The 26,388-nt window shown below is 67.8% G+C and overlaps 1 protein-coding gene across 11 annotated transcripts; it reads left to right on the top strand.

Annotated features, from left to right (window-relative positions):
* Nucleotides 1-970: 970 nt before the first annotated feature.
* On the top strand, nucleotides 971-25,482 carry PLXNB1 (plexin B1). Of its 11 annotated transcripts, none has more exons than XM_058288460.2 (38): nucleotides 971-1,077; nucleotides 5,034-5,088; nucleotides 5,716-6,828; nucleotides 7,577-7,759; nucleotides 8,092-8,220; nucleotides 8,327-8,427; nucleotides 8,692-8,824; nucleotides 9,494-9,650; nucleotides 9,894-10,002; nucleotides 10,078-10,186; nucleotides 10,493-11,182; nucleotides 11,371-11,493; nucleotides 11,673-11,795; nucleotides 12,083-12,176; nucleotides 12,261-12,433; nucleotides 12,594-12,745; nucleotides 14,011-14,116; nucleotides 14,286-14,422; nucleotides 14,827-15,003; nucleotides 15,237-15,408; nucleotides 15,514-15,756; nucleotides 16,410-16,583; nucleotides 16,669-16,817; nucleotides 17,208-17,308; nucleotides 17,419-17,636; nucleotides 18,059-18,237; nucleotides 18,328-18,394; nucleotides 18,566-18,712; nucleotides 19,580-19,748; nucleotides 19,964-20,067; nucleotides 20,143-20,227; nucleotides 20,452-20,624; nucleotides 20,712-20,872; nucleotides 20,956-21,103; nucleotides 22,544-22,608; nucleotides 22,701-22,776; nucleotides 23,578-23,652; nucleotides 24,824-25,482. In XM_058288460.2, exons 3-38 carry the CDS (start codon nucleotides 5,722-5,724, stop codon nucleotides 24,926-24,928), a joined length of 6,414 nt encoding a protein of 2,137 aa, XP_058144443.1. In that variant the 5' UTR covers nucleotides 971-1,077; nucleotides 5,034-5,088; nucleotides 5,716-5,721; the 3' UTR covers nucleotides 24,929-25,482. The 11 variants fall into 11 exon arrangements, 9 of the variants coding, with proteins under 9 accessions (XP_058144443.1, XP_058144445.1, XP_071068158.1 ...); XM_058288462.1 differs by lacking the exon at nucleotides 971-1,077 and adding an exon at nucleotides 1,598-1,617; XR_011647522.1 differs by lacking the exon at nucleotides 971-1,077 and adding an exon at nucleotides 1,614-1,737 and having other exon boundaries at nucleotides 10,526-11,182; nucleotides 19,500-19,748.
* Nucleotides 25,483-26,388: the final 906 nt, after the last annotated feature.

The raw sequence follows: 26,388 nt of genomic DNA, 5'->3' as shown, positions 1-26,388 counted from the left end.
TCACTCCATCCTCGGCATTGTCTTCTCTGGGTAGTGGTTCCCAAGGTCCGCAGGGGGTGAAACGACCCTTGCGCCCAGGCTCCTGGGGGGTGAGAGGCACCATAAGGGCGTTCAGATGCAGGGGGCTGTGGGAATTGGTAGTCCCGAGGCCCCTCTGGGTTGAGAAGGTGTGCACGTGAGTGGATGGATTTGGGGAGGAGAGGCTTCCAGGCACATCCAAGGGGTCCCCAGAAGGTGCAGGGGTGGGAAAGCCAAGGTGGGTGGGGGGCTGGTGGCCAGCTGGTCTGGCTGAGGTGGTGGGCATGAGCGGCAGTGGTGGACCACGTTAGGGAATGAGGGGGAGGACCTGGAGTGCAGGGCAGGAGGCACCAGGGGTCTCTTAAGCCAGAGGCATGCGGATGTGCTGAGCACCTGGGCCCGGTACTGGGAGTGGGAGTGGAGAAGGGGTGCCCTGAGTGGTTGGGGAGGGAGGAGGGAGGCTGCCTGATAGGGTGGAGGGAAGGGTGTGCCTGCCGTGCTAGCTCTTGGGGCAGGAGCTGGTGGGGGTGATCTGAGCCTCCTGGCTGTGGCACCCCCTAGCCTGCGGAGGCCTGGGGTGGGGGGGCTTGGTTGGTAAGAACAGCCCCAGGGGGGCTTGCTTCCAATGGCCTTGAGCCAGAGTCCTCCAAAAATCCTACCAGGACGGGCCAGGTCCTGGCTCCCAAGTTTGCACCGGGCAGGCCAGGATGTGGCTGAGAAAGGGCAAGGACAGGACCCTTCCGCCCCGCGAAGGCCAGTGAGGGAGTCCAGATGGGCCCAGAGTCCCCTTCTGGAAAAGGACCAGGGTAAAGGGCTGGGAGGAAAGGAAGGGGAGGCAGCCTGCGTGCGGTGCCCGCGCCCTCCTCTGCCCTCCTCTCCCCGGGCAGGGGGTGTGGTATCACCCCTATTTGCCAACGAGTAAATAGGCTTGGGGGTCAGGTTACTGGGCTCAGTAAAGGTGCGAACCCAGGCTCTTCCCGCACAGGTGGGAGCCGGAAGTAGAGGCTGGTTGTTCGGGAGTCCTGGGAGAAGGGGCGGTGGGGAGAACCCAAGCGTCAGGTAAAGGGAACTGGGGGGTGGGGGGTGAGACCCCGGGAGCCGGTCCTGGAAGGGGAAGAGGGCGCCGGGCCGCTGGGCAGGGCGAGCTGGTGGCCAGCGAGCAGGCCGGGCAGGTGCGGGCGCGGGCGCGACGGCCCCCGCCCCTGGCGCTCTCCTCCGGGAGGGGTCTCAACGCCGCCCGCGGCGGGCAGGTGAGACCCGGCGGGATGGGGCGGGGCGCCCCCGCTGCCCTCCTCGCCCACCCCCGCGCTCGGCGCGCCCCGGGTTGCCATGGCTCCCACCGCCGGGCAGCCCGCCCCCTGCCCCCGCCCGCGGCCCCGGCCGAGCGCGCGGGGCGGGAATGCGGGATCGCGGCGGCGCGGGGCCGCGCGCCCGGCTCTCCCGGCCGCTTCCGGCCTGGCCCGGGCGGCGGGCGCGCGGGGGGGGCAGGCGCGGGGCCCGGGCCGCCGGCGCGGCTTTGTCTCCTTTGTTCCCGGCGGCGGCCGCGCGGCGGCGGGCGGGGCGGGCGGCGGGCGCAGCTTGCCGCCCCGCGGTCTCCGGGTAACAGCTGCGGCGCGCCGGGACCCACCTCCGGGGGGCGGGGAGGGCCGCGGGGCCGCGCGCGCAGGACCTCGAGCCCGGAGCGGCCGGCGCGCTCGTCCCGCGGGGCCCGGCCGGGCGGTGAGTGCGGGGCCGGGGCGCGGGGCCGGGGGCGCCGGCGGGGACGGGAGCCGGGCCCGCGCTTCTCCGCGCGGAGGGCCAGGCGGGCGGCGGCTGCTGGAACGCGATTGGGAGACGGAGGAGGTGGAGCTGCTCCTCCGCGCCCCCTCCTCGCCGCCGCCCGCGGCACCCGCCGGCCCCTTCCCCGCCCTCCCGGGACCACGGGCGGGGTCCTGGCCGCGCCACCTGGGCCGGAGGCAGAGGGTCGGGGGCACCGAATGGGGAGGTCGAGGCTTCCCCTCGGGCTGCGCGCGGCGGGGCTGACAAAGGCGGACCGCGACCCTTCTGCCGCGCCCCCCCCGGGGGGGAGGGACGCCCCTCTCGGAACCCAGCCCGGCGGTGGGGGATGAACGAGCGCCCCTTGGGTCACCGCGGGCAAATAGTGGCCCCCGCCCCCAGCCCACAGAAAACCCGGCGGGCCATGCGCACCCCTGCACTGTCAATGAGTAACTTGGCTCCTTGGCGGGACCTGGCAGCAGAGCGGGAGGGCGAGAGGCGAGGGCAGTTTCCCACCCACTCCGGAGGCCCGGCCACTGGGGGCCAGGTGGGGCCAGACCCCGCGCAGGTGCGGCCGGGCAGAACGCGCAAGACCCCCCGGTTGGGGAGAATAGCCCCAGGAGCCCCGCAGGCGCTGGCTGTGGCCGATAACGTTAGACAGCGGCCGCCGCTGAAGAGGTAGCAATGGGAAGGTGCGTCCCCCGGGCCGCGGGCAGGTCTGGGCATGGGCACTTAGGCTTTGGCTGTGTGCCTGGCAGGGCCGGAGGCCTGGAGGGTGGGCAGGACGTCCTGCCTGTGCAAGCTGGGGGGCATGAGGCCTGGCCCCCAAACCAGCCTGGAGCCTTCTCCTACCCTGTGAGAGGGGTGTGGGCCCCAGGTCTCCCCACCGGCTGGGAATCCATGGCTGTAGATCCCGGCTTCTTTCCACATGCAGGCAGCACCTGCTCCGTGCCAATGTCTGCTAGGTGCCGGTGCCTCTGAATCCACTGCTGCCCTTCCTGCCTTCATACATCTTCCAGTTCAGAGCCAGAGGGAGGAAGGGGAAAGTGGCTCGGCTGGGTGCTGCTGGCACCAGGGGCACCCTGTGTATGTTTGACGGCCAGAGTGCCTGGCCTCCAGGTAGGGAACTGGAGAGCTGGAGGCAGCGCTGCAGTGCACTCCAGTCAGTCCACTGCCGGGCCTCACAAGGAAGGCTCCCCAGAGATGGTAGCCAGGCGTGGGAGTGATGGAGGGAGAGGGAGTGGGCATTCCTGGCTTCCCGCCTGCGTAAAGGCTCGGAGGAGGGGAGCCACCGGCAGCTCGGGGCCCAGGAACGAAGGGCATGTGTGGGGGAGGGCAGGGACCAGACCGCTTTGACTTTTATCACTCAGGCCCGGGGGTGCCTCTGACGCTCTGGGTGGGAATGTGCTCAGACTCCTCTCGAAAAGATCCCGCTGGGATGGTGGGGGCTAGACCGGAGGGGCTGAGGGCTGGGGCCGGTGGCAGGGGTTAAGTAAAAGTACCGTGGCACAGTGCCCGCCACGGGGGAGAAAATGCCACTGCCCTTCCTCCTTTCTCCCTCCCCCCAGTCAGTGCCCATCCCCACCCGTGGTATGCGGGTGGGCGCTGGGCCCAGTTTCACGAGAGGACTGTGACTGAAAGGCTGACAGCTTTTCTGGAGGGGTGGGGGTGTCAGCCTGTGACCTGTGTGACCTGGCCGGGAACCGGTCTGACCCTGCCCATTCTCTTCCCCTGGGCCGCTGGACCCAGTTGTGGTTTTTACACTTGGGGGGTTGGCTTGGCCGCTGCCCCTTGAGGCTGGACAACCCCGACGGGGGCAGGCGCTGAGCAAATGTTTGTAAGCAAGTGACGGGGTGAATGTCAGTCTAACACCAGGACCCCCCGCCCGGGGCGCATCACTGGGCATGTGTGGCAGGAGGCGAGGAGAGGTGGCCGGGTGGGGGGTGGCCTCTGCCCGGCCTTTGGCAGGTCCTGTCTTCCCGGTGGGAGGACCTGTTCTCCCCCATCCCTTGGAAACAAGGTGGGGGCTCCTGGGAGGCCTGGCTTGCCACTCTCCGTGCCACCCCCTCCCCCCGCCCCCTTGGGTGGCAAACAGAGACAGCCTTGTTCCCGCTCCCATAGAGCTGCCCTGTTCTCTGCACACTAAAAATGGAAAACCCCAAGCTATTTTGGGAGCAGTGCCCAGCGGGCTGTGGCCATGGCTCTCTGCTCCCACCGGGCTGCTGGACGCTCCTCCAAGCCCGAGGCACAGCCTGGCTCTGGGGAAGCTTCAGGCGTACCTGCCGCGGCCTCAGCTGGGATGAGCTGCGCTGGGCCGGGAGAAGCTCTCAGGACGGACTGCCTGGGCAGCTGGGTGGCGGGAGGAGCCGGGCAGCACAGCCTGGGCATGGGCGGGTAGGGGACACACCTCCCGGCTTCGGAGGCCTGGCCCACGGCACTGCTTCGCCAGCCTTGTGTTCCTAGTTAGGGGCGGTCAGGGTCCTGCCATGGCTTCCTGGTTCTGGGATCTGCAAGGAGGCAGCGGTGAGAGACACCCAAGGTGTGGGGAGGGCCTGGGGGCGAGCCAGGCCTGGCGATCTCCCCCACCCACTCCACACCTCGGCCCCCGCCCTGACCTGCAGGGCTGCAGCCCCATGGGACCTGGGGAAGGGCATTGAGTGCCGGGCGCCCGTGTGCCGTGCTTTTCACGCAGCGCAGGGTGTCGCGTGTGGCCTGAGCGCAGGTGCCTCCATGCGGGCGTCTGAACGCACGCAGGTCTCCTCTGGTTTGCGCGTCTGCATTTCCATGTACGTGCCTGTGGTGTGTGCACAGGCACGTGCATCTGTGTGTGTGGGGCGCAGGGGCGTGCAGGGCGGGCAGTAGGTGTGCTTCCGGGGCCGGTGCCGGGGTGCTGGGAGTGATTTGGGTTGGGGTAGCCTTTGGCCGGAGTGAGAGAGTGGAGGGTACGTGCTGGGGTGCTGCCGGGGGTGGTGTTTGGGCAGGGAGGGGGCCTGGAGAGTGCTGAGGTCAAGGGGCCTCCAGGGCGGTCAAGGGGCGGCTGAGGCCCTTCCTAGCTGCCCTTTCCCAGGCCCCGTGGGTGCCTGGTTCCGCCGCCCCCCCCACCCCTGGAGGCGTCCCATGTGGAATGTGTCCGTGGCGGAGGGCCAGGCCGGGCCCAGCTCTGCTGGCAGGCTGGGCTGCTGGGAGGGTATGCGTGCTGTTTCCACAACAGGGAGCCCAGGGCCTCAGCCCCCTTCACGCTCTGCTTTCTCCCTGGCTAGGTGACCCCCAGCCCCAGGTCATGCTGTTGTCTCCTGGCCCTGCCGGCCCTCCCAGGTGAGCCTGACCTCAGGAGGCACCTGGGAGCAGTGTGGCTCCCGGTAGGCTGGGGGCTCTCCAAGGGGGGTCCAGACTTCCAGGCTCCACCCTTCCAGCCCCCAGCGCCCTCTCCTCTCTGGCCCACTGCGTCTGTGGTTACTTCTCTTCTGGACCCCTGGGCAAAAGGCCCCTCAGCCCCCTCCTACCCGCCCTGCCGTGGGTGCGGCCCAGAGGACCCCGCCCTCTCTCCCTCATCCTGCCCAAGGGTGCAACGTCCGTGCAGAGGGGTCCTCTCCCTCCTTGGGGCTCTGGCCCCTCCTTCCCAGCACCCTGCTCTCCCGGTCCTGCCAAGCCTTGGCCCCTGGGGACGGGGTGTTTCCAAGCGTCTGCCCCGCCCAGCCCCTCACCCTATGAGCCTTCTGGTGGTGCAGGGCAGTGAAACATGAGGGTGGGTGCGGGTCCCCTGGGTGCCGAGGAGAGTTGCCGTCTCCAGGGAAAGCATGTTGGTTTCCCACCTCGCACGCATGTCCCTGCTCGCCCACCCTGCGTGTTGGGGCCGCCGTGGCTAGGCCAACGCGCCCACTGCCACGGCCCGATCCTCCACCGGCGGCGCCGTGAGCCCCGTCTGGCCTCTCTCCCCGCCAGGTGACCATGCCTGCCCTCGGCCCGGCTCTTCTCCAGGCGCTCTGGGCCGGGTGGGTCCTCGCCCTCCAGCCGCCACCGCCGGCTGCCTTCACTAGCAACGACACTCAGCTGCAGCACCTGGCACGGGACCCCGTCTCGGGCACTCTCTACCTGGGGGCCACCAACTTTCTGTTCCAGCTGAGCCCAGGGCTGCAGCTGGAGGCCACCGTGTCCACTGGCCCGGTGCTGGACAGCAGGGACTGCCTGCCGCCCGTGTTGCCTGACGAGTGCCCCCAGGCCCAGCCGACCAACAACGCAAACCAGCTGCTGCTGGTGAGCCCGGGGGCGCTGGTGGTGTGCGGGAGCGTGCACCAGGGCGTCTGCGAGCAGCGGCGTCTCGGGCAGCTCGGCCAGCTGCTGCTGCGGTCCGAGCGGCCTGGGGACACCCAGTACGTGGCCGCCAACGACCCCGCCGTCAGCACGGTGGGGCTGGTGGCCCACAGCCCGGCTGGGGAGCCCCTCCTGTTCGTGGGGCGGGGCTACACCAGCAGGGGCGTGGGGGGCGGCATCCCCCCGATCACAACTCGGGCCCTGCAGCCGCCGGACCCCCAGGCCGCCTTCTCCTATGAGGAGACGGCCAAGCTGGCGGTGGGCCGCCTCTCCGAGTACAGCCACCATTTCGTGAGCGCCTTCGCGCACGGGGCCAGCGCCTACTTCCTGTTCCTGCGAAGGGACCTGCAGGCCCAGTCCAGGGCCTTCCGTGCCTACGTGTCCCGCGTGTGCCTCCGGGACCAGCACTACTACTCGTACGTGGAGCTGCCCCTGGCCTGCCAGGGGGGCCGCTACGGGCTGGTCCAGGCCGCGGCTGTGGCCGTGACCGGCGAGGCGGGCAGCGGGGAGGTGCTCTTCGCGGCCTTCTCCTCGGCCGCGCCCCCCGCCGCGGGCCGGCCCCCGGCGGCAGCGGCCGGGGCGTCTGGGGCCTCGGCCCTCTGTGCCTTCCCCCTGGACGCAGTGGACCGGCTCGCCAACCGCACGCGAGACGCTTGCTACACCCGGGAGGGCCGCGCCGAGGACGGGGCCGAGGTGGCCTACATCGAGTACGACGTCAACTCCGACTGCGCCCAGCTGCCCGTGGTGAGTTCTGCCGCCGCCCCGGCCGCTGGCCGGGCATTCGCAGGCCAGCAGCTGCCCAGGAGTCCAGGAGGGAGCTGCTGGGGTGGGCACGGCCGCAGATGGCACGTGCTTCCCTCGTGCCTGGGTGGCAGAGGCGTGCCTCACCGCCGTGCGGCATCCAGGGAGGAGAGGACGGGGAAGGGTCCCGGCTGGCGAAGGGGTGACGTCTATGTGGGTGAACTGAGAGGGTGTTTGGGCTCAATGGCGTGGGGCAGAGACCCCGAGTGCTGGGGGGACAGGGCCTGCTGCTGAAGTTGAGCAAGAGAGGAAGGTGCGGGTGGGACTCGTTTGACTCTGGCCGCAGGGTGGATGGAAACGGGGATGAGATGCGGGCAGGGGGAGGCGCAAGCCAGTAAGAGGTGGGAGGGGCCTGAGCCAGGGCACTTGTGGAGGGGGGCACGCTGGGAGGGGCTGTGAAGGAGCGTCTAGCAGAGGCTGAGCAGGTAGGTGGCCTGGGAGAAGGTAGGGCCGAGGACAGAGGTGGGGGCCGCGAGGGGAAGCAGCCTGCGGAAAAGGTCCAGGGCTGCTGGAGGTAAGCCCGCTGCGGTGGGGTGGATGTGTCATGGAGGGCAGGCCGGGGGGCCGGGAGAGGCACAGGGCTGTGGGAGGAGCATCCCACAGAGAAGGAGAGGGTGGCGTTGTCCCGGGAGGGCCAGTCGAGGGACAGGGAGGGAGGCGGAGGACCTGACGGCCGTGCTGGCCACCACAGGACACTCTGGATGCTTATCCCTGTGGCTCAGACCACACGCCCAGCCCCATGGCCAGCCGGGTCCCGCTGGAGGCCACGCCGGTGCTGGAGTGGCCGGGGGTTCAGCTCACTGCCGTGGCAGTCACCGTGGAGGACGGGCACGCCATCGCTTTCCTGGGCGACAGTCAAGGGCAGCTGCACAGGGTGAGTCCCCAGGATGAACTGGAGGGGAGGGGATGGGGGCAGGGAGCGGGCTGCCTGGGGCCCAGCCTGGGCCGAGCTGCCCCGTGACCCTTGGGCCTGGGATGTGTGACCATGACGTCCTCATACCGCTCTTGGCTGGGAGGCCCCGGGTGATGTTTACCTGCCGCCTCCCTGCCCCCAGGGCTGCGGTGACCTGTGACCCCACTGTCCCTTCCTCCCGGCCTGGGCTGTGGTTATCTGGCTCGGCCCAGGGCTTGCTTCCTTGGGCCGGGAGGGCCTTGGGCCTGTGGCCAGGGACATGGGCGGCAGACCCCTGTGGCCTCTGACCTCAGGTCTACCTGGGCCCGGGGAGCGACGGCCGCCCGTACTCCACACAGAGCGTCCAGCAGGGCTCGGCGGTGAGCAGGGACCTCGCCTTTGACGGGGCCTCCGAGCACCTGTATGTCATGACCCAGAGCACGGTGAGGCCCGCGGCTGCGGGGAGGGGCCCCCGGGGGTTCCGGAGCCCGTACGCCGGGGAGCCGCTGGGTCTGGCTGGCAGGCCTCAGGTCCCCTCTGCTGTTATAGCTCCTCAGGGTTCCCGTGGCCTCCTGTGCCCAGCGCCTGGACTGCGCGTCCTGCCTTGCTCTCCGGGACCCGTACTGCGGGTGGTGTGTGCTCCTCGGCAGGTCAGTGCCCACCAGCACCCCCTGACCCCGCTCCAGTCCCGGCCTCCTGCCGCGATGCTCCCTGCTGAGCTGCTGGAGTCTGGTCCTCGGCCCTTGACTCTCAGCTCCCGACCCCTGGGTGCCCCGACCCCTGTCCATCCCCCCGGCTGTCAGGACCCAGCCCGGGCCCCCCATGAGAGCCCGCGAGGCTGTCGGCGTCCCTGCCCTGCACACTCCTGGCGGCCACGCCAGGGCCACGGTGGGATGCCGGTCCCTCTCGCTCAGGTGCGGCCGCCGCTCCGAGTGCTCTGGGGGCGAGGGCCCCGGGCAGTGGCTCTGGAGCTTCCAGCCGGAGCGGGGCTGCCTCCGCGTGGCAGCCCTGAGTCCTGCCAACGTCAGCCGAGCGGAGAGCAGGGAGGTGAGTGACCAGGCGGGGCAGGGACCTTGCGGGGGCTCTGGCGGTGGGTGCGATCTCGGATTTTTTTTTTAAAGACTTATTTTTTAAAAATTTCTCTCCCCTTCCCCAACCCAGTTGTTTGCTGTCTGTGTCCATTTGCTGTGTGTGCTTCTGTGTCCACTCGCATGCTTGTCAGCAGCACTGGGAGTGTGTGTCTCTTTTTGTTGCATCGTCCTGTTGCGTCAGCTCTCTGTGTGTGCGGTGCCATTCCTGGGCAGGCTGCACTTTTTTTGCACCGGGCAGCTCTCCTTACGGGGCACACTCCTTGCGCGTGGGGCTCCCCTATGCAGGGGACACCCTTGAGCAGCAGGGCACTCCCTGCATGCATCAGCACTGCGCATGGGCCAGCTCCACACAGGTCAAGGAGGCCCTGGGTTTGAACCGCGGACCTCCCATGTGGTAGGCAGACGCCCTATCCTTGGGCCAAGTCTGCTTCCCTGCAACCTCAGATTTTGATGTCAGATGTGAGGTCTTGCAGAAGTCCCTTGACTTGGGGCCTCAGTTTCTCTGTCACTAGCCAGGCCCCAGCAGGGGCTGGTGGCTGTGGGGGCCTGGCCACTAAGTGCCCCGTTGGTAAAGCCCTACTTCCTGCCTGCTGCCCGACGGCGTGTCCTGGGCCTCTCTCGGCAGGTTTTCCTGTCCGTGCCAGACCTGCCGCCACTGCAGCCAGGGGAGTCATATTCCTGCCACTTTGGGGAGCAGCAGAGTCCAGCCCTGCTGACTGGTTCTGGGGTGATGTGCCCCTCCCCAGATCCCAGCGAGGCCCCAGCGCTGCAGGCAGGAGCCGGTGGGTGAGAGACGCGCCAGCCCTGGGTGCCCCACCCACTCCCTGGGGTGCGGGCTGTGTGAGGTGTGAGTCCTTGGGTTCCCAATCGATGCCCCGCTGGTGCCACCCCCCAGGTCCTCATTATGTGCTTGCCAGGCCCCGCATGCCCCTCCCCATTCTGGGTGTCAGCACGGGATGGGTCTGAGCAGCCCTCCCCACGCCAGCCCTGGCCCTCTGGCCCTCTGTTCCTCTGTCCCTCTGTAGACCACGTCTCTGTGGCTCTGGAGCTCAGGTTCGGTGCCGTCGTGATCGCCCAAGCCGCGTTCTCCTTCTATGACTGCGCGGCCATCGCTGCGCTGCACCCGGCTGCCCAGTGAGTTCCTGCCCTTGGCCCCAGGCCCCTGGGCTCCCCCTGGCGACTCCCGCCCCATGGCCTTGCTCTGTGCAGGTGCCAGGCCTGCGTGAGCAGCCGCTGGGGGTGCCACTGGTGCGTATGGCAGCACGTGTGCACGCACAAGACCGCGTGTGACGCCGGGCCCGTGGTGGTGAGCCAGCAGGTGAGCGTGAGCCCATGGGGCCCTCAGGGTGGGCGGGTGCTCTGGCGTGCGGGTCTCTGAGGGCCAGGCTCTGCGCTGCCTGGCATGTGCGGCCGTGCGTGACAGTTTCCCAGGCGGCCAGCTGCCTGGTTTGGGAAAGGACGTTTGTGGCCAAGAGGCTCGGGAGGTTGGGGCTGGGGTGCCCCCAGAGCCTGCCCTCCCTGTCGCCTCCCGAGAATTAACGGACCGCCTTTGTCTCTCTCTCTCTTGGTCTGCTCTCCTCCTAACTCGCCTCTTGCCCGCCTGCCTCCTGCTTCTGCACCCGAGTGGCCTCTCTTGCCTTTCTCTGTCCCTCGCCAGAGCATGCTGCTCTCCCCAGCCCCTCCCACAGGAGGTGGACCTACCCCCTTCCTGCCCACAGCCCCCAGCACCACGGCCCACCCTGCTCCCGACACCCCACCCTGGGAGCCCTGGGTTCCCTCCACACCCTCACCCCCCACGCCTGGGGCTAGGCCTTCCCCGCTCAGTTCTGGGGGGCCTGCCCCCACCTCCACGAAGTCGCCTCTCCCTGAGGAGCGCCCCCCACCCAGCTCCCCCGACAGGCCTGGAACTGCCATCCCCACCTCCACTGCCTTGGGACCCACGGCCACCCCCGAGACCCTCCTGGCCCCCCAGCCGTCGCCCTCGGCTGTGGCAGCGCTGTCCCCGGCCCCGGCGGAGCCCGGCCCCAGGTCCCTCACCTCGGCTGCCCCCCTGGACCAGCCCCCCGGCACTGCTCCCGCCACCGCTTTCCCAGGGGCCGCCGGCGCCACAGAGCCCACTCCCGACTGGCTCACGAGAGAAGGCGGCGAGCTGCCCGAGGCGGACGAGTGGACGGGGGGTGATGCGCCCGCCTTCTCCACCTCCAGCCTCCTCTCAGGTGACGGCGACGCGGCCGAGCACGAGGGCCCTCCCGCCCCCCTCGTCCTCCTGTCCAGCCTCGACTACCAGTACGACAGCCCCGGGCTCTGGGAGCTGGTGAGGCCAAGCCCAGGAAGGAGGCCTCGGGGAGGGCGTCTGGGGCAGCCACAGCCCCTCGCCTGCCGTGGGACTCGGCCCCGGGAGGGCTCTGCGCGTCTCCCCTGTCCCCGGGAGCCCGGGGCCCGCGTGGGAGGGCCGCGCGGCGGGCGGGGGCCCTTCGACTGCCTTGCTCCCGGTGCCTGCAGGAGGAAGCAAGCGGGGGGCCCGGCGCCTGCCCCTGCGTGGACAGCGTGCAGGGCTCCGCGCTGCTGCCGGTTCGCGTGAAGCGGGAGGTGCGGCTGCTCGGCCGGAACCTGCGCCTCTTCCAGGTGCATGTCTTGGCGGCACAGACGGTGCCCAGCCCTGGGGCGGGAGCTCGGGAGGACGGGTCTCCCGGGAGCGGGCCTGGTACCGCACGGCCCTGACCCGGGGGCCGTGCCGGGACCCGGGGGGTCTGCTGGAGGCCCAGCTCTCCAAGCTGCCCCATGGCTGCGTCCCTCGACCCCAGGACAGCCCGGGAGACCACGAGTGCGTGATGGAGCTGGAGGGCCGCGAGGTGGCTGTGGAAGCCCGGGTGCAGTGTGAGCCGCCTCCGGACACCTGGTGCCATGTCACGTGCCAGCAGCACCAGGTGGGTGGGCGGGGGTGCTGGCCCCCGGTGGCCTCCAGCCTCAGCCCTAGCGCCAACCCTTCGTCTCCTTATACCCTGTTTCTGATCTATGACCCTTTGCCCCCAAAGAATCTTGGTAGCCCTGATCTCTGACCTTGAGACCCTGGGGAGTTGCTGCAATCCAGCTCTGACCTCTGACCCTGAGGCCCCAGGGGTTCCCTGAGCCCCAGCTCTGACCTCTGACCCCGTGCCTCCACCAGACTTTGGGTCCCTGCTCTGACGCAGCCCTTCCCTCTTCTCCTCCCCAGCTCAGTTACGAGGCTCTGCAGCCAGAGCTCCGCGTGGGGCTATTTCTGCGCCGCGCCGGCCACCTGCGGGTGGACAGTGCCGCCGGGCTGCATGGTGAGCTGCGGGGGCCGCAGGGGCCGCTGGGGCAGCGGGGCTCGCCCAGGCCTGATCCTCACGTTTGTCTCCGCCGCCCCTCAGTGGTCCTGTATGACTGTTCCGTGGGCCACGGGGACTGCAGCCGCTGCCAAACCGCCACGCCCCAGTACAGCTGCGTGTGGTGCGAGGGCGAGCATCCACGTTGTGTGGCTCGGGAGGCCTGTGGCGCGGCCGAGGCCGTGGCCACCCAGTGCCCCGCGCCCCTCATCCACTCGGTGTGTTGACGCGCCGGCGCCTCCCTTCCTCACTGCTACCCCCGGAGGGAGGGTGGAATTACATGGCGCGGAAGGCCCAAGGGTGAGCGCCGCGGCGTCCTCGCCAGGCTGCCGGGGGTTGGCAGGTGGGTGGAGGCAAGCAGCTCCTGTTCTGGAACAGGTGGAGCCGCTGACGGGGCCTGTGGACGGACACACGCGGATCACCATCAGGGGCTCCAACCTGGGCCAGCACGTGCAAGACGTGCTGGACACGGTCAGGGTGGCCGGGGTGCCTTGTGCCGTGGACGCCCAGGAGTACGAGGTGTCCAGCAGGTGAGCTGGCGGGACCGGCGGGAGCAGGGCTCACCCAGTGGGCTCCACGGTTGGCGTCCCTGCTCGGGCTGGCCCCCCACCACTCATCGACCATCCCAGCTCTTTTGCGTGGCTCTGGTCGTGGCCCAGAGCATAGACTCGTGGCTTCTGGGCCTGCCCGGGACAGGGTCGCTGTCAGAGCCAACAGGGCACTGTGCTTCCTGGCTCTGCTGAGGCATCCTCACTGACTCTCTGCGTGGCTGTTGACCTGGTCAGGGTAACAGGGTCATTCCCCTGCCAGCTGACCCCTCATCCCCGAGCGCCGCTGAGCTGGGCCCTCGGGAGGGTAGGCTGTGGCCTACCCGCCAAGCGCTGGGCCCTCTGGCCAGCTCCTGGGACCTCTGCTGCTTCCTGGGGCACACGGCCCACCGAGGCTCTGGGGCTTGGTGACCGGTCAGTGGTCGCGGGATCCTCAGGGGGCTCCCCCGGGCCATTAGAGCGAAGCCCCAAACCTGGCTGCCCATCAGGGACCCCTGGAGAGCCTTCCAGAATCCACAGCCCTGGGCGCAGCAGCCTGCAGTGGGGCCCTACAATCTATGTTTTAAATGAGGAACCATTTTGTTTTTAACCAAAAAAAAGAAAACACGTTTTAAGAGAACTTTGTCTAACCATCCATGATTCCAGTACCATAAAAATAATTTACGAGGCGGTTTATGAAGTGATTAAGATGCATTCTGGCGGAGGCCTCCCCTGGGTAGTTCACGCATCGTCTGCTTTGTTTTCCGGGGGTGTTTGCAGTGACCGTGGCAGTGTCACGGAGTCAAGCTGCCACGGGCTTGACGTTGTGGAAATTGGTCTGCCTGGACTTCTGTTTTCTGGCTAAGAACCGTCGTTTTCTTCGGTTGCGCGCTTTCCCTTCACGTTTATCCCCCAAGCTGACTAGGGGCCATCGGGGACGTCTTGCCCCTCAGGGAGCTGCAGTCTGTCCCGCTCTGAAGCGTGGCGTGCACGCGGGGATGGGGGGCTTGGCCTCGTACCCGCGGCCGGCCTCACGGGGCTCCTCCGTCACTTGGTGCCACGACCAGGAGATCCGGTCCTCCTTGTTGGGGGCCTCCGAGGTTGCCCTTGAGTGAGGGAAGCTGCAGCTACGCCTCCTGAGGTGCCAAGGCCTGAGGAGTCTCGCCAAGCGAGAGAGGCTCTGCCAGGAGACCCGGGGGCGGGCGGGGGAGACGGCTTGCGGGGCCCTCGGCGCGGCCTGGCACCCCCCGCCTGCCCTGTCCCCACAGCCTCGTGTGCATCTCTGGGGCCAGCAGGGAGGAGACGACGGGCCCCGCGACGGTGGAGGTGCCCGGAAGAGGACGCGGCGTCTCGGAGCGCGACTTTGCTTACCAGGTGCCCGGCCGGGAGCTGCCCCGGCTGCCCACGGGCCGCTCCTGGGAGGCACCCCGTCAGGGGTTCCTTCTCCGCCCCGCGCCCCCTTGTCCCTTGTCCGCCTCTGGTGCCCCTGCCGCTGTGCCGGGCCCGAGGCCTGCCTCTCTCTGCCCGTGCCCTTTCCCCGCAGGACCCCCAGGTACATTCCATCTTCCCAGCCCGCGGCCCCAGGGCCGGCGGCACCTGCCTCACCCTGCGTGGCTCCAAGCTCCTGACCGGGCGGCAGCAGGACATCCGGGTGGTGGTTGGAGATCAGCCTTGTCACCTGTGAGAGCTGCTTCCTTGTTCTGCAAAACTCCATGCGTCCCAGGGAGAAGGGGTGCTGGGGGAAGGGGTGCTGGGAGAGCTGAAGGGGGGCGCCAAGTCTGTGCTATCAGAAAGCGGCCAGGGGAGTGGATGTAGCCCAGTGGTTGAGCACCTGCTTCCCACGTATGAGGTCCTGGGTTCAATCCCCGGTACCACCTTGAAAAAACAAAACAACCGAAAAACTGGCTGAAAGTGGCCAGACCCTGTGAAGCCGGTGGCCTTCCAAGACTCCGCGGCGGAGGCTATGGTCAGCCCTGAAGGGAAGGGAGCCGAGGCCTTCAGTGGTTTCTGTGTCCTCGAATCTTCCTTCCTGCGTCCGCCCGGCCCGTCCTGGCCTGCGCCTCCACTCCCATCTCCCTCCCCAGGCTGCCGGAGCAGCAGTCGGAGGAGCTGCACTGCGAGACGCCGCCCCGCCCGGCGCCCGCCATGCTCCGCGTGGCCGTGTGGTTTGGAGCCACTGAGCGGAGTCTCCGGCAGGGCTGGTTCGAGTACACGTCAGACCCCAATGTCACGTCCGCTGGCCCTGCCAAGAGCTTCCTCAGGTGCTGGGCCACGGGCGTGGCTGCGGGCACGTGGTGGGGGCTGGCAGGGGTGTCTGCTGCCCTGGCGCCTGCAGGAGGGGGGCTGGCAGGGCCTCATAGGAGGGGCTGGCGCTCCCACGCTGGTGGTGGGGAGGGGCTCCCTGGGGCTCTGGGCCGGGCCACGTGGGCTGGGCTGCGGGGGCCACGTGCAGTGGCTCCTGCAGTGACCAGTGGCGCCTGGGCCTGTGTTTCAGTGGGGGACGTGAGATATGGGCCCAAGGCCAGAACCTGGATGTGGTGCAGACGCCAAGAATTCGTGTGACGGTGGCCCCGAGAGTCCTGTGGCCCGGCCAAGGGCTCGGGCGGAGGCGCCGCGTGGTCCCGGAGACGGCGTGCGCCCCCGGAGCCTCCTGTGGTGGACAGCAGGTGGGACGCCCGCGGCACCCCGTCCCAGCGATGGTCACGGGCGGCGGGTACCATGGAAGCGCCCCTCTGCTCACCCCCCAGCCACCCTCTTGCCCGCCGCCGCAGCTCGAGGAGCCCTGCCACACCAACTCCTCCCGGCTCATCACGTGCCGCACGCCCGCCCTCCCGGGCCTGCCAGCGGGCTCCCGGGTCCACGTGGAATTTGTCCTTGACAACCTGGTCTTCGACTTTGCAACGCTGAACCCCACACCCTTCTCCTACGAGGCCGACCCCACCCTGCAGCCCCTCAACCCCGATGAGCCCTCCGCGCCGTTCCGGCACAAGCCCGGGAGCGTGATCTCCGTGGAGGTACCGCACCTGCACGGGCGCCCTTCCCCTCGTTGGGTGGCGCTGCTGTGCCCGGGGAGGGGGCACGGCGGGGAGCAAAGGCCGGTGGGGGTCTCGGCTCCTCGGCCTTAACGCGGGAGGGGCCCGACGCACCCGGTAGTGGCTTGACCGCTGGGCCTGGGGGCTGATGTGCTCCTCGAGCAGGTGCTTGACTGATAACATGTCACTAGTCTGGCCTGTGGGTCGCCGTGCGATGCAGCATCTGCTTGGGGACTGGCCCCTGTTCCAATGTGGGAAGGGAGCTACTCGGACGGGCCACATGTGGGCACCCACCCATCCGGGGCCTCGGACCTGAGTCGGGCCTCTGGCCTTGCTGGGTAACTTGGCTGGAATTCGGAGGCAGCGTTAGAGAGTAGTTTTTTTCTTTTTAATAGTTTTTTTAACTCTGGAAAAACTAAGGCCCCAGAAAGGAGAGTAGAGAAGGGTCCCGGGGAGGCCCTGGAGCTCTGTGTGGCAGTTGGCCCCGCCTGCCCGGGGACGAAGTGCTGCGGGACCGAGAGCCTTTCCCGGGGAGGGGCCCCAGGCCATCCCTGTGCTTCCCACCCTTGAGCACCCACCAGCTCTTCTCCTCGGGGAAGGGTTCTGAGTGACTGGTCAGTGACTGCCTGTTCCAGGGGGAGAATCTGGACCTTGCAATGTCCAAGGAGGAGGTGGTGGCCATGATTGGGGACGGCCCCTGTGTGGTGAAGACACTGACCCGGCACCACCTGTACTGCGAGCCCCCCACGGAGCAGCCCCTGCCACGGCACACCCCCCGGGAGGCACCTGATGCTTTGCCCGAGTTCACGGTCAGTGGCGGCCCCGGCTGGGCTGGGTGCCTGGCAGGTGCCTGGCAGGTGCCGACCCCTCGCTCACAGGTGGCTCCCCGAGCAGGTGCAGATGGGGAACCTGCGCTTCTCCCTGGGTCGTGTGCAGTACGACGGCGAGAGCCCTGTGGCCTTTCCCGTGGCAGCCCAGGTGGGCTTGGGGGTGGGCAGCTCTCTCCTGGCTCTGGGTGTCCTCGTCATTGTCCTCATGTACAGGTGGGTGCAGCCAGAGGTGGCTGGGCTGTGGCGGGTGTGGCTGGCCTGGGCTAGAGCAGGCTGGTGCAGGGGTCCGCACACGTTTTCCGTAAAGGGTCAGAGAGCAAACCTTTTAGGGCAGGTGGTCTCTCGCAAATACTCAACTGTTGTGCAGAAGCAGTCGCAGACGGTAGTGCGGCTGCACCCCAGCACACCTTTGCTGACAAAGACAGGTGCCAGGCCGGATTAGGCTCCGGTGGTTTGCCGACCCCTGCGCTAACCTGGGCTGGACCTGGGCATGGGTGGGTGTGGCTGGCCTGGGGGGCAGGCAGCCCAAACTCTCTGGGTTAGGGAAGGGTGGGAGGGGCCAGTAAGGGTTCCGGCCCTCCCTCTTGACTTGGTGCTGAGCAGGAGGAAGAGCAAGCAGGCCTTGAGGGACTACAAGAAGGTGCAGATCCAGCTGGAGAACCTGGAGAGCAGCGTGCGGGACCGCTGCAAGAAAGAGTTCACAGGTGAGGCCCCGCCCCCGGGAGCCCGGCTCCGCCCCTGTGAGCCCCGCCCCCGGGAGCCCCGGCCCCGCCCCTGGGAGCCCCAGTCCACTCCAGCCTTTTCTGCCCTACAGACCTCATGACCGAGATGACCGATCTCACCAGCGACCTCCTGGGCAGCGGCATCCCCTTCCTGGACTACAAGGTGTACGCAGAGAGGGTCTTTTTCCCCGGGCACCAGGAGTCGCCCTTGCACCGGGACCTGGGTGTGCCCGAGAGCAGGCGGCCCACTGTGGAGCAGGGCCTGGGACAGCTCTCCAACTTGCTCAACAGCAAGCTCTTCCTCACCAAGGTGCCCACTGTGCTCCGGCCCTGCTCCTGCCGCCCGCCCCCTCTGCCCATGTGGCTGGACGCACCCCTTCCCCCTCTGCCCCACGTGGCTGGACGCGCCCCTCCCCCCTCTGCCCCACGTGGCTGGACGCGCCCCTCCCCCCTCTGCCCCACGTGGCTGGACGCGCCCCTCCCCCCTCTGCCCATGTGGCTGGACGCGCCCCTCCCCCCTCTGCCCCACGTGGCTGGACGCGCCCCTCCCCCCTCTGCCCATGTGGCTGGACGCGCCCCTCCCCCCTCTGCCCACGTGGCTGGACGCGCCCCTCCCCCCTCTGCCCATGTGGCTGGACGCGCCCCTCCCCCCTCTGCCCCACGTGGCTGGACGCGCCCCTACCCACTCTGCCCATGTGGCTGGACGCGCCCCTCCCCTCTCCCCGGCCCTAGTTCATCCACACGCTGGAGAGCCAGCGCACCTTCTCGGCGCGCGACCGGGCCTACGTGGCATCCCTGCTCACCGTGGCTCTGCACGGGAAGCTTGAGTACTTCACCGACATTCTCCGCACCCTGCTCAGTGACCTGGTGGCCCAGTACGTGGCCAAGAACCCCAAGCTGATGCTGCGCAGGTCTGTGTAGCTGTCGGGGGCAGTGGGGCTGAAGTGGGAGCCGGCGGGTATCTGGGGTGCTGGCCTGAGCCTCCCCGTCCTGCCATCTAGGACGGAGTCCGTGGTGGAGAAGCTGCTCACCAACTGGATGTCCATCTGCCTGTACACGTTTGTGAGGGTGAGAGATGCGGAGGGGAGGGGGCCCCTTCAGCAAGGGCCGAAGCGCTCGAGCCCGCTGGGCTTCCCGACCTCACGCAGTGCGTGGTGGCGCAGAGTCATCTTCGCTCTGCAGCCTGCGTGCTGCCCTGTCTCCTGCCCAGGGGGCCCTAATGCCTGCAATCCCCCCCAGGACTCAGTGGGGGAGCCTCTCTACATGCTCTTCCGTGGAATTAAGCACCAAGTGGACAAGGGGCCGGTGGACAGCGTGACCGGCAAAGCCAAGTACACCCTGAACGACAACCGCCTGCTCCGAGAAGATGTGGAATACCGCCCCCTGGTGAGGGCGTGGGTGGGGGATGCGAGGAGCTGCACGATCGTGGGTTGGCATGGGGTCAGGGGCGCCAACCCTCAGGAGGGCCACGCCCTGCGTTTGGCTGGAGAGGAAGGACGGTGAAGGTCCCTGCTGGGGACAGGACGCCTGCAGGGCTGCTCCTACTGGCCGAGGCAGCGGTGGGGGACACATGCTGGTCAGCCTCAGTGCTGGGTGCATCCAGTCCCATTTAACTTCCCAGGGGTCCTAGGAAGGGATCTCCATTTTATAGGTGAACAAACTGAAGTTTGTAGAGGATTCCAGCAGGTGTCCTGTTAGTTAGGAACAGGTTTCTCCTGGCTGCTGCGTTGTGCTCTTTTCATGGCAACACGTAGCACCTATCCGGCCAAGGCCAAGAATTTTGGCTGCCTCAGGGAGGGCCAGGAGGTGCAGCTCCGTTGATGGACGGCAGACGGGGCCGTGGGAGGGAGGGCTGCAGGGGTTGGACCTCAGGCCGACTCAGCCTCTGGTGTTGGGGATAGAGCCCACCAGGCCCCTGGCTGGTCACTGGAGAGAGGCTCTTTCAACTAGACCCTTGAGGGCCAATCCTGGAGGACATGGCCTGGACTGGCACTGGGCCTGCCCTGGGGCAGCCTGAGTTCCTGCTGTGCCAGGGGCCTGAGCGTCTGCCCAGCAGGGGTCTTGGTGTCCTGCCAGGGATGTGGCTATGCCCACCATGCCCGGGACTGGGTTGCTTTCCCCTTAGTTCCCCTCAAGGGGTTCGTTTGGGAAAATCCCATTCCGTCTCCACTAGGTTGTCCCCGCCCTCGGCCTCGCTTCTTGGTCGTCCCGTGTGTGGCAAGAGCCCTGACGGCCCCCATGTGTCTTGCGTAGACCTTGAACGCGCTGTTGGCCGTGGGACCTGGCGCAGGAGAGGCCCAGGGAATGCCCGTGAAGGTCTTGGACTGTGACACCATCTCCCAGGCCAAGGAGAAGATGCTAGACCAGCTTTACAAAGGAGTGCCCCTCGCCCAGCGGCCAGACCCCCGCACCCTGGATGTGGGTGAGGGAAGGGGATGGTGGCCGGGGACCTGAGCCGGAGTTGGGGCTGCGGTGGGAGGGCTGATGTCACCTGACAAGAGTCCCCTGCTCCCGGGCTTTGGAGAGGTTGGGGGGTGCCCCCTGACAGAGGGGCCAGCATCCCTACGGAGAATGCGCCGGCCCCATGGAGGGAAGGCTGTCCTGGAAACCAGACCCAGCCCTGCCTTGCCCCTGCAGAGTGGCGGTCGGGGGTGGCCGGGCACCTCATCCTTTCCGACGAGGACGTCACTTCTGAGGTCCAGGGTGTGTGGAGGCGCCTGAACACCCTGCAGCATTACAAGGTGGGAGGGGTGGGAGGTGGAGGAGGTGGGCAGTGTGGCGGGGCTGGCGGAGGGGTCACCAGCCGTGCTCAGCAGGTCCCCGATGGAGCCACCGTGGCCCTCGTTCCCTGCCTTACCAAACACCTTCTCCGGGAAAACCAGGATTACGTCCCTGGAGAGAGTGAGCCGTGCCCTGCTCCCCTACCCTGCCACCCCATCACGGTCCCCTACCCTGACTTTGACCAGCCCTGGGAAGACGGGAAGGGTCTCTGGACCTCAGGGTGGGCTTGTGCCGGCTTCCCCTCCACCGGGCGCCCCTACCCCTGGGGACTTGGTAGGATTCCCAGGGCCCCCAGGGGAGGGGGCACCTGACGAGGGGAAGTGAGCTGTGGGGTCTTGGCTCAGGAACCCCGATGCTGGAGGACGTGGACGAGGGGGGCATCCGGGCCTGGCACCTGGTGAAGCCGAGCGAGGAGCCGGAGCCGCCCAGGCCACGGCGGGGCAGCCTTCGGGGCGGGGAGCGCGAGCGAGCCAAGGCCATCCCGGAGATCTACCTGACCCGCCTGCTGTCCATGAAGGTGGGCTGGGGCCGCCTGCGGCCACGGGGGCGTCCAGGCGGGGCTGGCCTTGCTGACACAGCCTCTGCCGCGTCCCCTGCCCCACAGGGCACCCTGCAGAAGTTTGTGGACGACCTGTTCCAGGTGATTCTCAGCACCAGCCGCCCCGTGCCGCTGGCCATCAAGTACTTCTTTGACTTGCTGGACGAGCAGGCCCAGCAGCATGGCATCTCAGACCAGGACACCATCCACATCTGGAAGACCAACAGGTGGGGGGGCAGGGGGGCCGAGGGAGAGGTGGAGGTGGCCTCTGCTGCCCCGCACTCATCGGCCACGCCTGCCTCCTCCATAGCTTGCCGCTGAGGTTCTGGATCAATATAATCAAAAACCCGCAGTTCGTGCTGGACGTGCAGACGTCTGACAACATGGACGCGGTGCTCCTGGTCATCGCGCAGACCTTCATGGACGCCTGCACCCTGGCTGACCACAAGCTGGGCCGGGTGAGCGGGGCCCGGCGGTGGACGGTGCCGCGCGTGCAGATTCCAGGCGTCCCCGGACACGCCAGGAGGAGGGCTCGGGCCGACCGTGGGCTCCGGGCGTGCCCAGGCCAACCCCCCGGGGCTCCCCTGGAGGTGGCGACGCCTCCCAGCAGGCACTGCGGGCCGAGTCACGACTGAGAACGGGGGCAGGTGCCCAGAGTGCTGGCATGCCAGGGCCAGCCGGCGAGGGCGGGATGAGACGCGGACCTGGGTGGCCGAGCACCCCGAGTGCAGAGGGGCGGTTAGAGCCGGGGCTTCTAAAGAGGAAGCTGCGGCCTTCCTCGGGAGGAGCAGCATCGAGGTCCAGGAGGGTGCGGGGCGGGCAGAGTCCCCAGCACGTGGGGGCTGGAGGGAGCCTGCCTGCGGTGAGCTCAGCCTTGGAGGAGAGCCGAGGTGGCCGTGGGCCGCGGCGGGGTTTCCCGGTGAAAGTGTGGGGTTTGCAATCCCGGGCAGCTCCTAGCAGGCTCGATTCCATGGGAGTCCGCGGGAGACTCCCAGGGCGTGCGGTGTCGGCGGGATGTGCCGAGGAGGGGAGCTGGGAAGAAGCCGCTAGAGCTGTCGGGTGGCATCCACAAACGTGCTATCACAGTGGCCAAAGCCAGGAGGGGCTGGCGATAGACACGGGGCAACCAGCAGGTCTGCCTGCCAGGCCCCTCCTCCGCAGCCCACGAAGGGGACTCTGCTTAGCTCAGACCCTGGGCCACAGTCGACACAGAAGCACCTCCAGAGCCCTGTGAAGGCGCAAAGACAGTCCCCCGGTGTAGCGCCACCTCCGCGGAGCCGTTTTTGTTCCTCCTGCTCTCGTTCCTCTGCAGGTCCCACAGGGCCACCCTCAGGGCGGATGCTGGGTGGCGGCTGGATTTTTTTGCCCAGCTTCACACAGCATCCCTTCTCCAGCCAAAGAGCAAATGGTTCCTGGTTAGTGCAGGAATAGTCCAGACGGTGCACGTCAAGGGTCCCGCACGGGAGCGGCGTCCCCCTCCCCACAGGCAGCAGGCGCGGCCCACAGCCACGGGGCGGAGCTGGGATTTGAACCCGGTTCAGTGGTGGAGGAGGGCCTGGGTGTGGTCAAAGTGTGGGTCCTGCATCCCAGAGCTCAGCCTCAAATCCCAGCTTGGCCACGCTAGTAAACCTCTGGGTCACAGTGTCCTTCTTTTAAAACAATGGGTGGGGGATTAAATGTCAGGGCACTGCCTGTCCCGCCCTGCAGGCTGAGCAGTGCCCTCCAGGCGGGAGGGAGCCCAGAGGTCCTGGCAGAGGGAGGCAAGGGCGGTTGTCACCAAGGGGGACTGAGGGTTCCTGGGACATGGAGCATTTCGTTTAGAAATTAAACAGTGCTGGAAAAACGAAGGCGGTCGAGCCTCCTAACTGGCCCTCTTTGGTGTTTCCTCTTGTGCCCAGGACTCCCCCATCAACAAGCTTCTCTATGCTCGGGACATTCCCCGCTACAAACGGATGGTGGAAAGGTACTGGGGGAGGGGGACGGGCCCGGAGGGGTGGGCTGGGTGGGGATCGGAGGCTCGTCTGGGCAGCGCTGCAGCCCCCGGGTCTCCGGCAGGTACTACGCAGACATCAGGCAGACGGTCCCTGCCAGCGATCAGGAGATGAATTCCATCCTGGCGGAGCTGTCCCGGGTAAGCCCTTCCACTGCCTCTACTGCCCCGAGGGCCCTGCCCCCCTGCAGCGGAGCCTTTGGGTCCTCAGCAGCCCCGCGAGCTGGTCAGGGCAGGCCCCAGGCCGTCGTGAGACACGGAGGATGTCCCGGCCACCGCTATGAAGACAGGGGCGGCGGGGCCGTGTCCCGCGGCCGCCATCTACCCTGGCTCGCCCGGGTGCTTGGCTGCCTGCGCAGCCCCCACGGAGTGTGGACGAGAGGCCAAGGCAGGGGGTGGTTTAGCCGTGCCCCCTCCAGCTCCTGAAACGGTCGAAAATGTGAACTCTGGGGAGCCCATCAGTGAGGGCGCTGAAGTGACAACGGCAATGACGGTCACAATAACAGCAGCTGGGAGTCAGGGTTCCCTGTGTGGGAGGGGCTCAGGGGTGGCCTCAGGAAAGAGACGAGTCAGATGGGAGCAGAATCATGCCAGGCTCTTGGCTGGCAGGAGGCCCGCGGTAGGGGGTCCCACCCGGAGCCTGGAGGATTGGGAGAGGCAGGGCCCCGACGGGAAGCGGCTGTGCGGGGCTTCTCCGAGGCATGGGGCTGGGGTTCCCCCAGGCAGCAGAGGACACGGCAGGCCCAGGGTCTCTGCCCACCGTGGCGGGCCTTTGTCCCTCTCCAGGCCCCAGGGGAGCAGTCCTGGCCCCCTGGTCTGCAGGGGGGCGTGCCTTCCCGCTGCAGCCCGTCCCTTGCTCCAGCTCCCGGAGCTCCCCCCGCCAACCCCCACGATCCCTGGGTCCTGGGTCTCACCTCTCACCTCTCCTGGCCTCCTTCCCAGAACTGTTCCGGAGACCTCGGGGCACGAGTGGCTCTGCACGAGCTCTACAAGTATATCAACAAATACTATGACCAGGTGGGCACACCGCTGGTGGGAGGCCCTATCCCAGCTCGTTCCCGGGGGGCTGAGGGGGGGAGTTTGGCCCTTAGCGGAGGGGCTGGGCCCCATGGCTGCTGCGGGCTCAGCGTGCCTCCTGGAGCAGGCTGTGCTTGCTCCTGCGCCCATTGCTCCCATCCCAGGAGGGCTGGGAGTGGTTTACCAGGGCCTGGAGGTGGTGACCGGGCTGTGCTTGTGGCCCTCACTTGGGGATCCCGACCAGAGCCCCCCATTGAGAGGCTGTGTGCAGGTGCGCAGTCTCCCCCATGGGGGCAGGCCGAGACCCCAGCCTGGCACAGGCCCCGGAGTGGACAAGGGCATGATGGAGGGGGCTGGGCCGTCGGGGCTTCCCGGGCTGGGCCTCCATCAGGCGACCTGCAGCCGTTGGCGTGAGGACGGTCATTTAACAAGTAGATGTGCAAGTGTGAACTCAGCCGTGCAGCCCAGTGCTTGGCCGTGTGGGAGCCGCAGTGTGGGTGGGGGATGTGGGGAGAAGGCCGGGACCTGGGGCTGCAGTCCCCTTCCAGGTCAGGGAGGCGAGCCTCGAGCCGTCCCCTCCTGGGGACAGGCGGGCCAGCAGCTGCTCTCCCCCAACCCTGCCGCCCGCCCCTTGTTCCCCTCAAGGACAGCCCCTGTTTGTGCATTGTGTGGGTGTTTGTGTTTGTGGGTGTCTGTGTTCGACCGTCACCCCCATCTCCCCCACCGGCAGGCTCCCTGAGGGCACGGGTCAATCAGTTGGTTGTCGAGTCCCTGCCCCTCGCCCGCCTCCCGCACAGAGGGCCTCGGGAGAGGCTGTGGCCTGGGTGGGCGTCGGGCCGAGGCTGGAGCAGGGTTTCCTGTGGAGCTCGGGGAGACGGCACGTGTGGGGGGTGGTCTCCCCTCAGGACTGCACTGGACATTCCCCCGCAGGAGTCCAGGCCCTGAGCAGACGCTCACGCGCCACCTCACTAATCCTTAAACCCCGAGGGATGCGGCCAGCGGCCGCCCCCGTGACAAGGCCCTGGGCCACACTCGGAGGCCGTGGGGTGGGCCGCTGGGCTTCTCGGGGCTCCCGCCCCCTCAGCCCCGCGGCACCTCGGGGCCTGTTGGCGGTTGTGGTAAACGCGGGGGCCGCCGACGCCGCCCCCTGACGGTTGTCTCTGCGCCTCAGATCATCACGGCCCTGGAGGAGGACGGCACGGCCCAGAAGATGCAGCTGGGCTACCGGCTCCAGCAGATCGCGGCCGCGGTGGAGAACAAGGTCACCGACCTGTAGGCCCCGCGAGCCCTGGCCTGCTGTGGCCCCGGCCCGGGCAGCCCCGGAACCACGAGGAGAGCCCCTCCTCGGGCCTGTAGTGACTGACCAGCAGAGTGAGCCGAGGGCAGGCTCCCAGCCTGCCCCCCCAGAGCCCGGGGCGCCCGCGGGCCACCCCTGTGGGACGCCGCTCAGCGGGGATGCGGAGGCCACGGGCTTCCAGGGGGAGGCCGGAAGGGCCCCAGCCCCTGGGGACACTGTACTGTTGCTGGACACTGGCCGTCATCCCCCTGGGATTCAGAGAGGAAGGAGAGAGCCCCCCACCCCCGCCTGGCCCCCCTCCTCCGCCGCCCCCGACCTCGGTTTAGCTGCCTGCGGCCCTGCTGCCGCCGCCACGTTCCCAGGCCCAGGAGAGGAGCGCCTTTCCCAGGCCACCGCCACCCGACCCTGTGGCCAGGCCTCGGGGGCCCTGGCCTCCTGGGCAGCCAGCCGAGGGGCTCCAGCCACGGGGGGCCTTGGGGAGAGTGGTGGCCCCACTGACCCAGCTCTTCATTAAAGGATAACACACCCGTGGAGTCAGGCTGCCCCTCCCTAAGACGACGTGCTCCGCGCCTGTGGGTGCAGGGGGAGGGGGAGCTGCACCCCATGGGGGGGTGGGGGTCCTCACAGGGCCTGTGGAATGTGCGAACGGCATGCTGGGGTCAAATTCTGTGAAGGGAGTATCAGCGCGTCTCTGCCAGGCACTGAGGTGGTGGGGGCGAGCCTGCAGCCTGAGGCAGGGGCCCTGCGGTTTCTCGGTTTCTCAGAGGGCCGGCCTCCCCTGCAGCTGGGGTGTGCCAGCGTCTCTTCCTGTTCCGTGGGACTTGAAAGGATTTGGGAAAGGGTGACATCACAGGCAGCTCCAGGCCAGGTGGGTCTTGGGTGCCCTTTTCCATGGTCCTGTCTCCAGGCTGCCCAAAGCCCACAAGCCTGGGACATTTCTTTGCAAGGAGTTACATGGTTCCTGGGGTGTCTTTCAAATCAAAGAGGAGCCGACGTAGCTCAGTGGTTGAGTGCCTGCTTCCTATGTACCAGGTCCCAGGTTCAATTCCCAGTACCTCCTAAAAGGGAAAAAAAAAGTTTCTAACTTTAAATCAAGGCATTTGGGGCTGGGGAGCGCCTAACCCGGAGGTCTGCCTGCTTGTGTGATGGCCACTTTGTGTGGCTTGTCTTGATTTTTAACTGGAGGTAGCCCCGAGACTTGGCTGGGTCTTGTCCTTGCCTGGCTCTGTAGGGCTGGAGGTTGGCGCCCCCTTGACCCAGCCCCCCCCACTCAGCAGGAGTCCAGCCTGTTGAGAACAGGCCAGCCGGGGGCCCTCAGCCCTGGGGACTCCAGAGGGCTCTCTGCACGCTCCCCATAACCCAGACACCCCGCCCTACCTCCCCCTGGGGGTCTTGGTTGAGGGTTTGAAGACCGGCCAGTGTGATTCTAGGAGGAATCT

This window comes from Dasypus novemcinctus, chromosome 26 (assembly GCF_030445035.2).
Source record: "Dasypus novemcinctus isolate mDasNov1 chromosome 26, mDasNov1.1.hap2, whole genome shotgun sequence".
NCBI lineage: Eukaryota > Metazoa > Chordata > Mammalia > Cingulata > Dasypodidae > Dasypus > Dasypus novemcinctus.
Note: the sequence above shows the minus strand (reverse complement) of the source record. Positions and strands in the feature narration are given on the sequence as shown.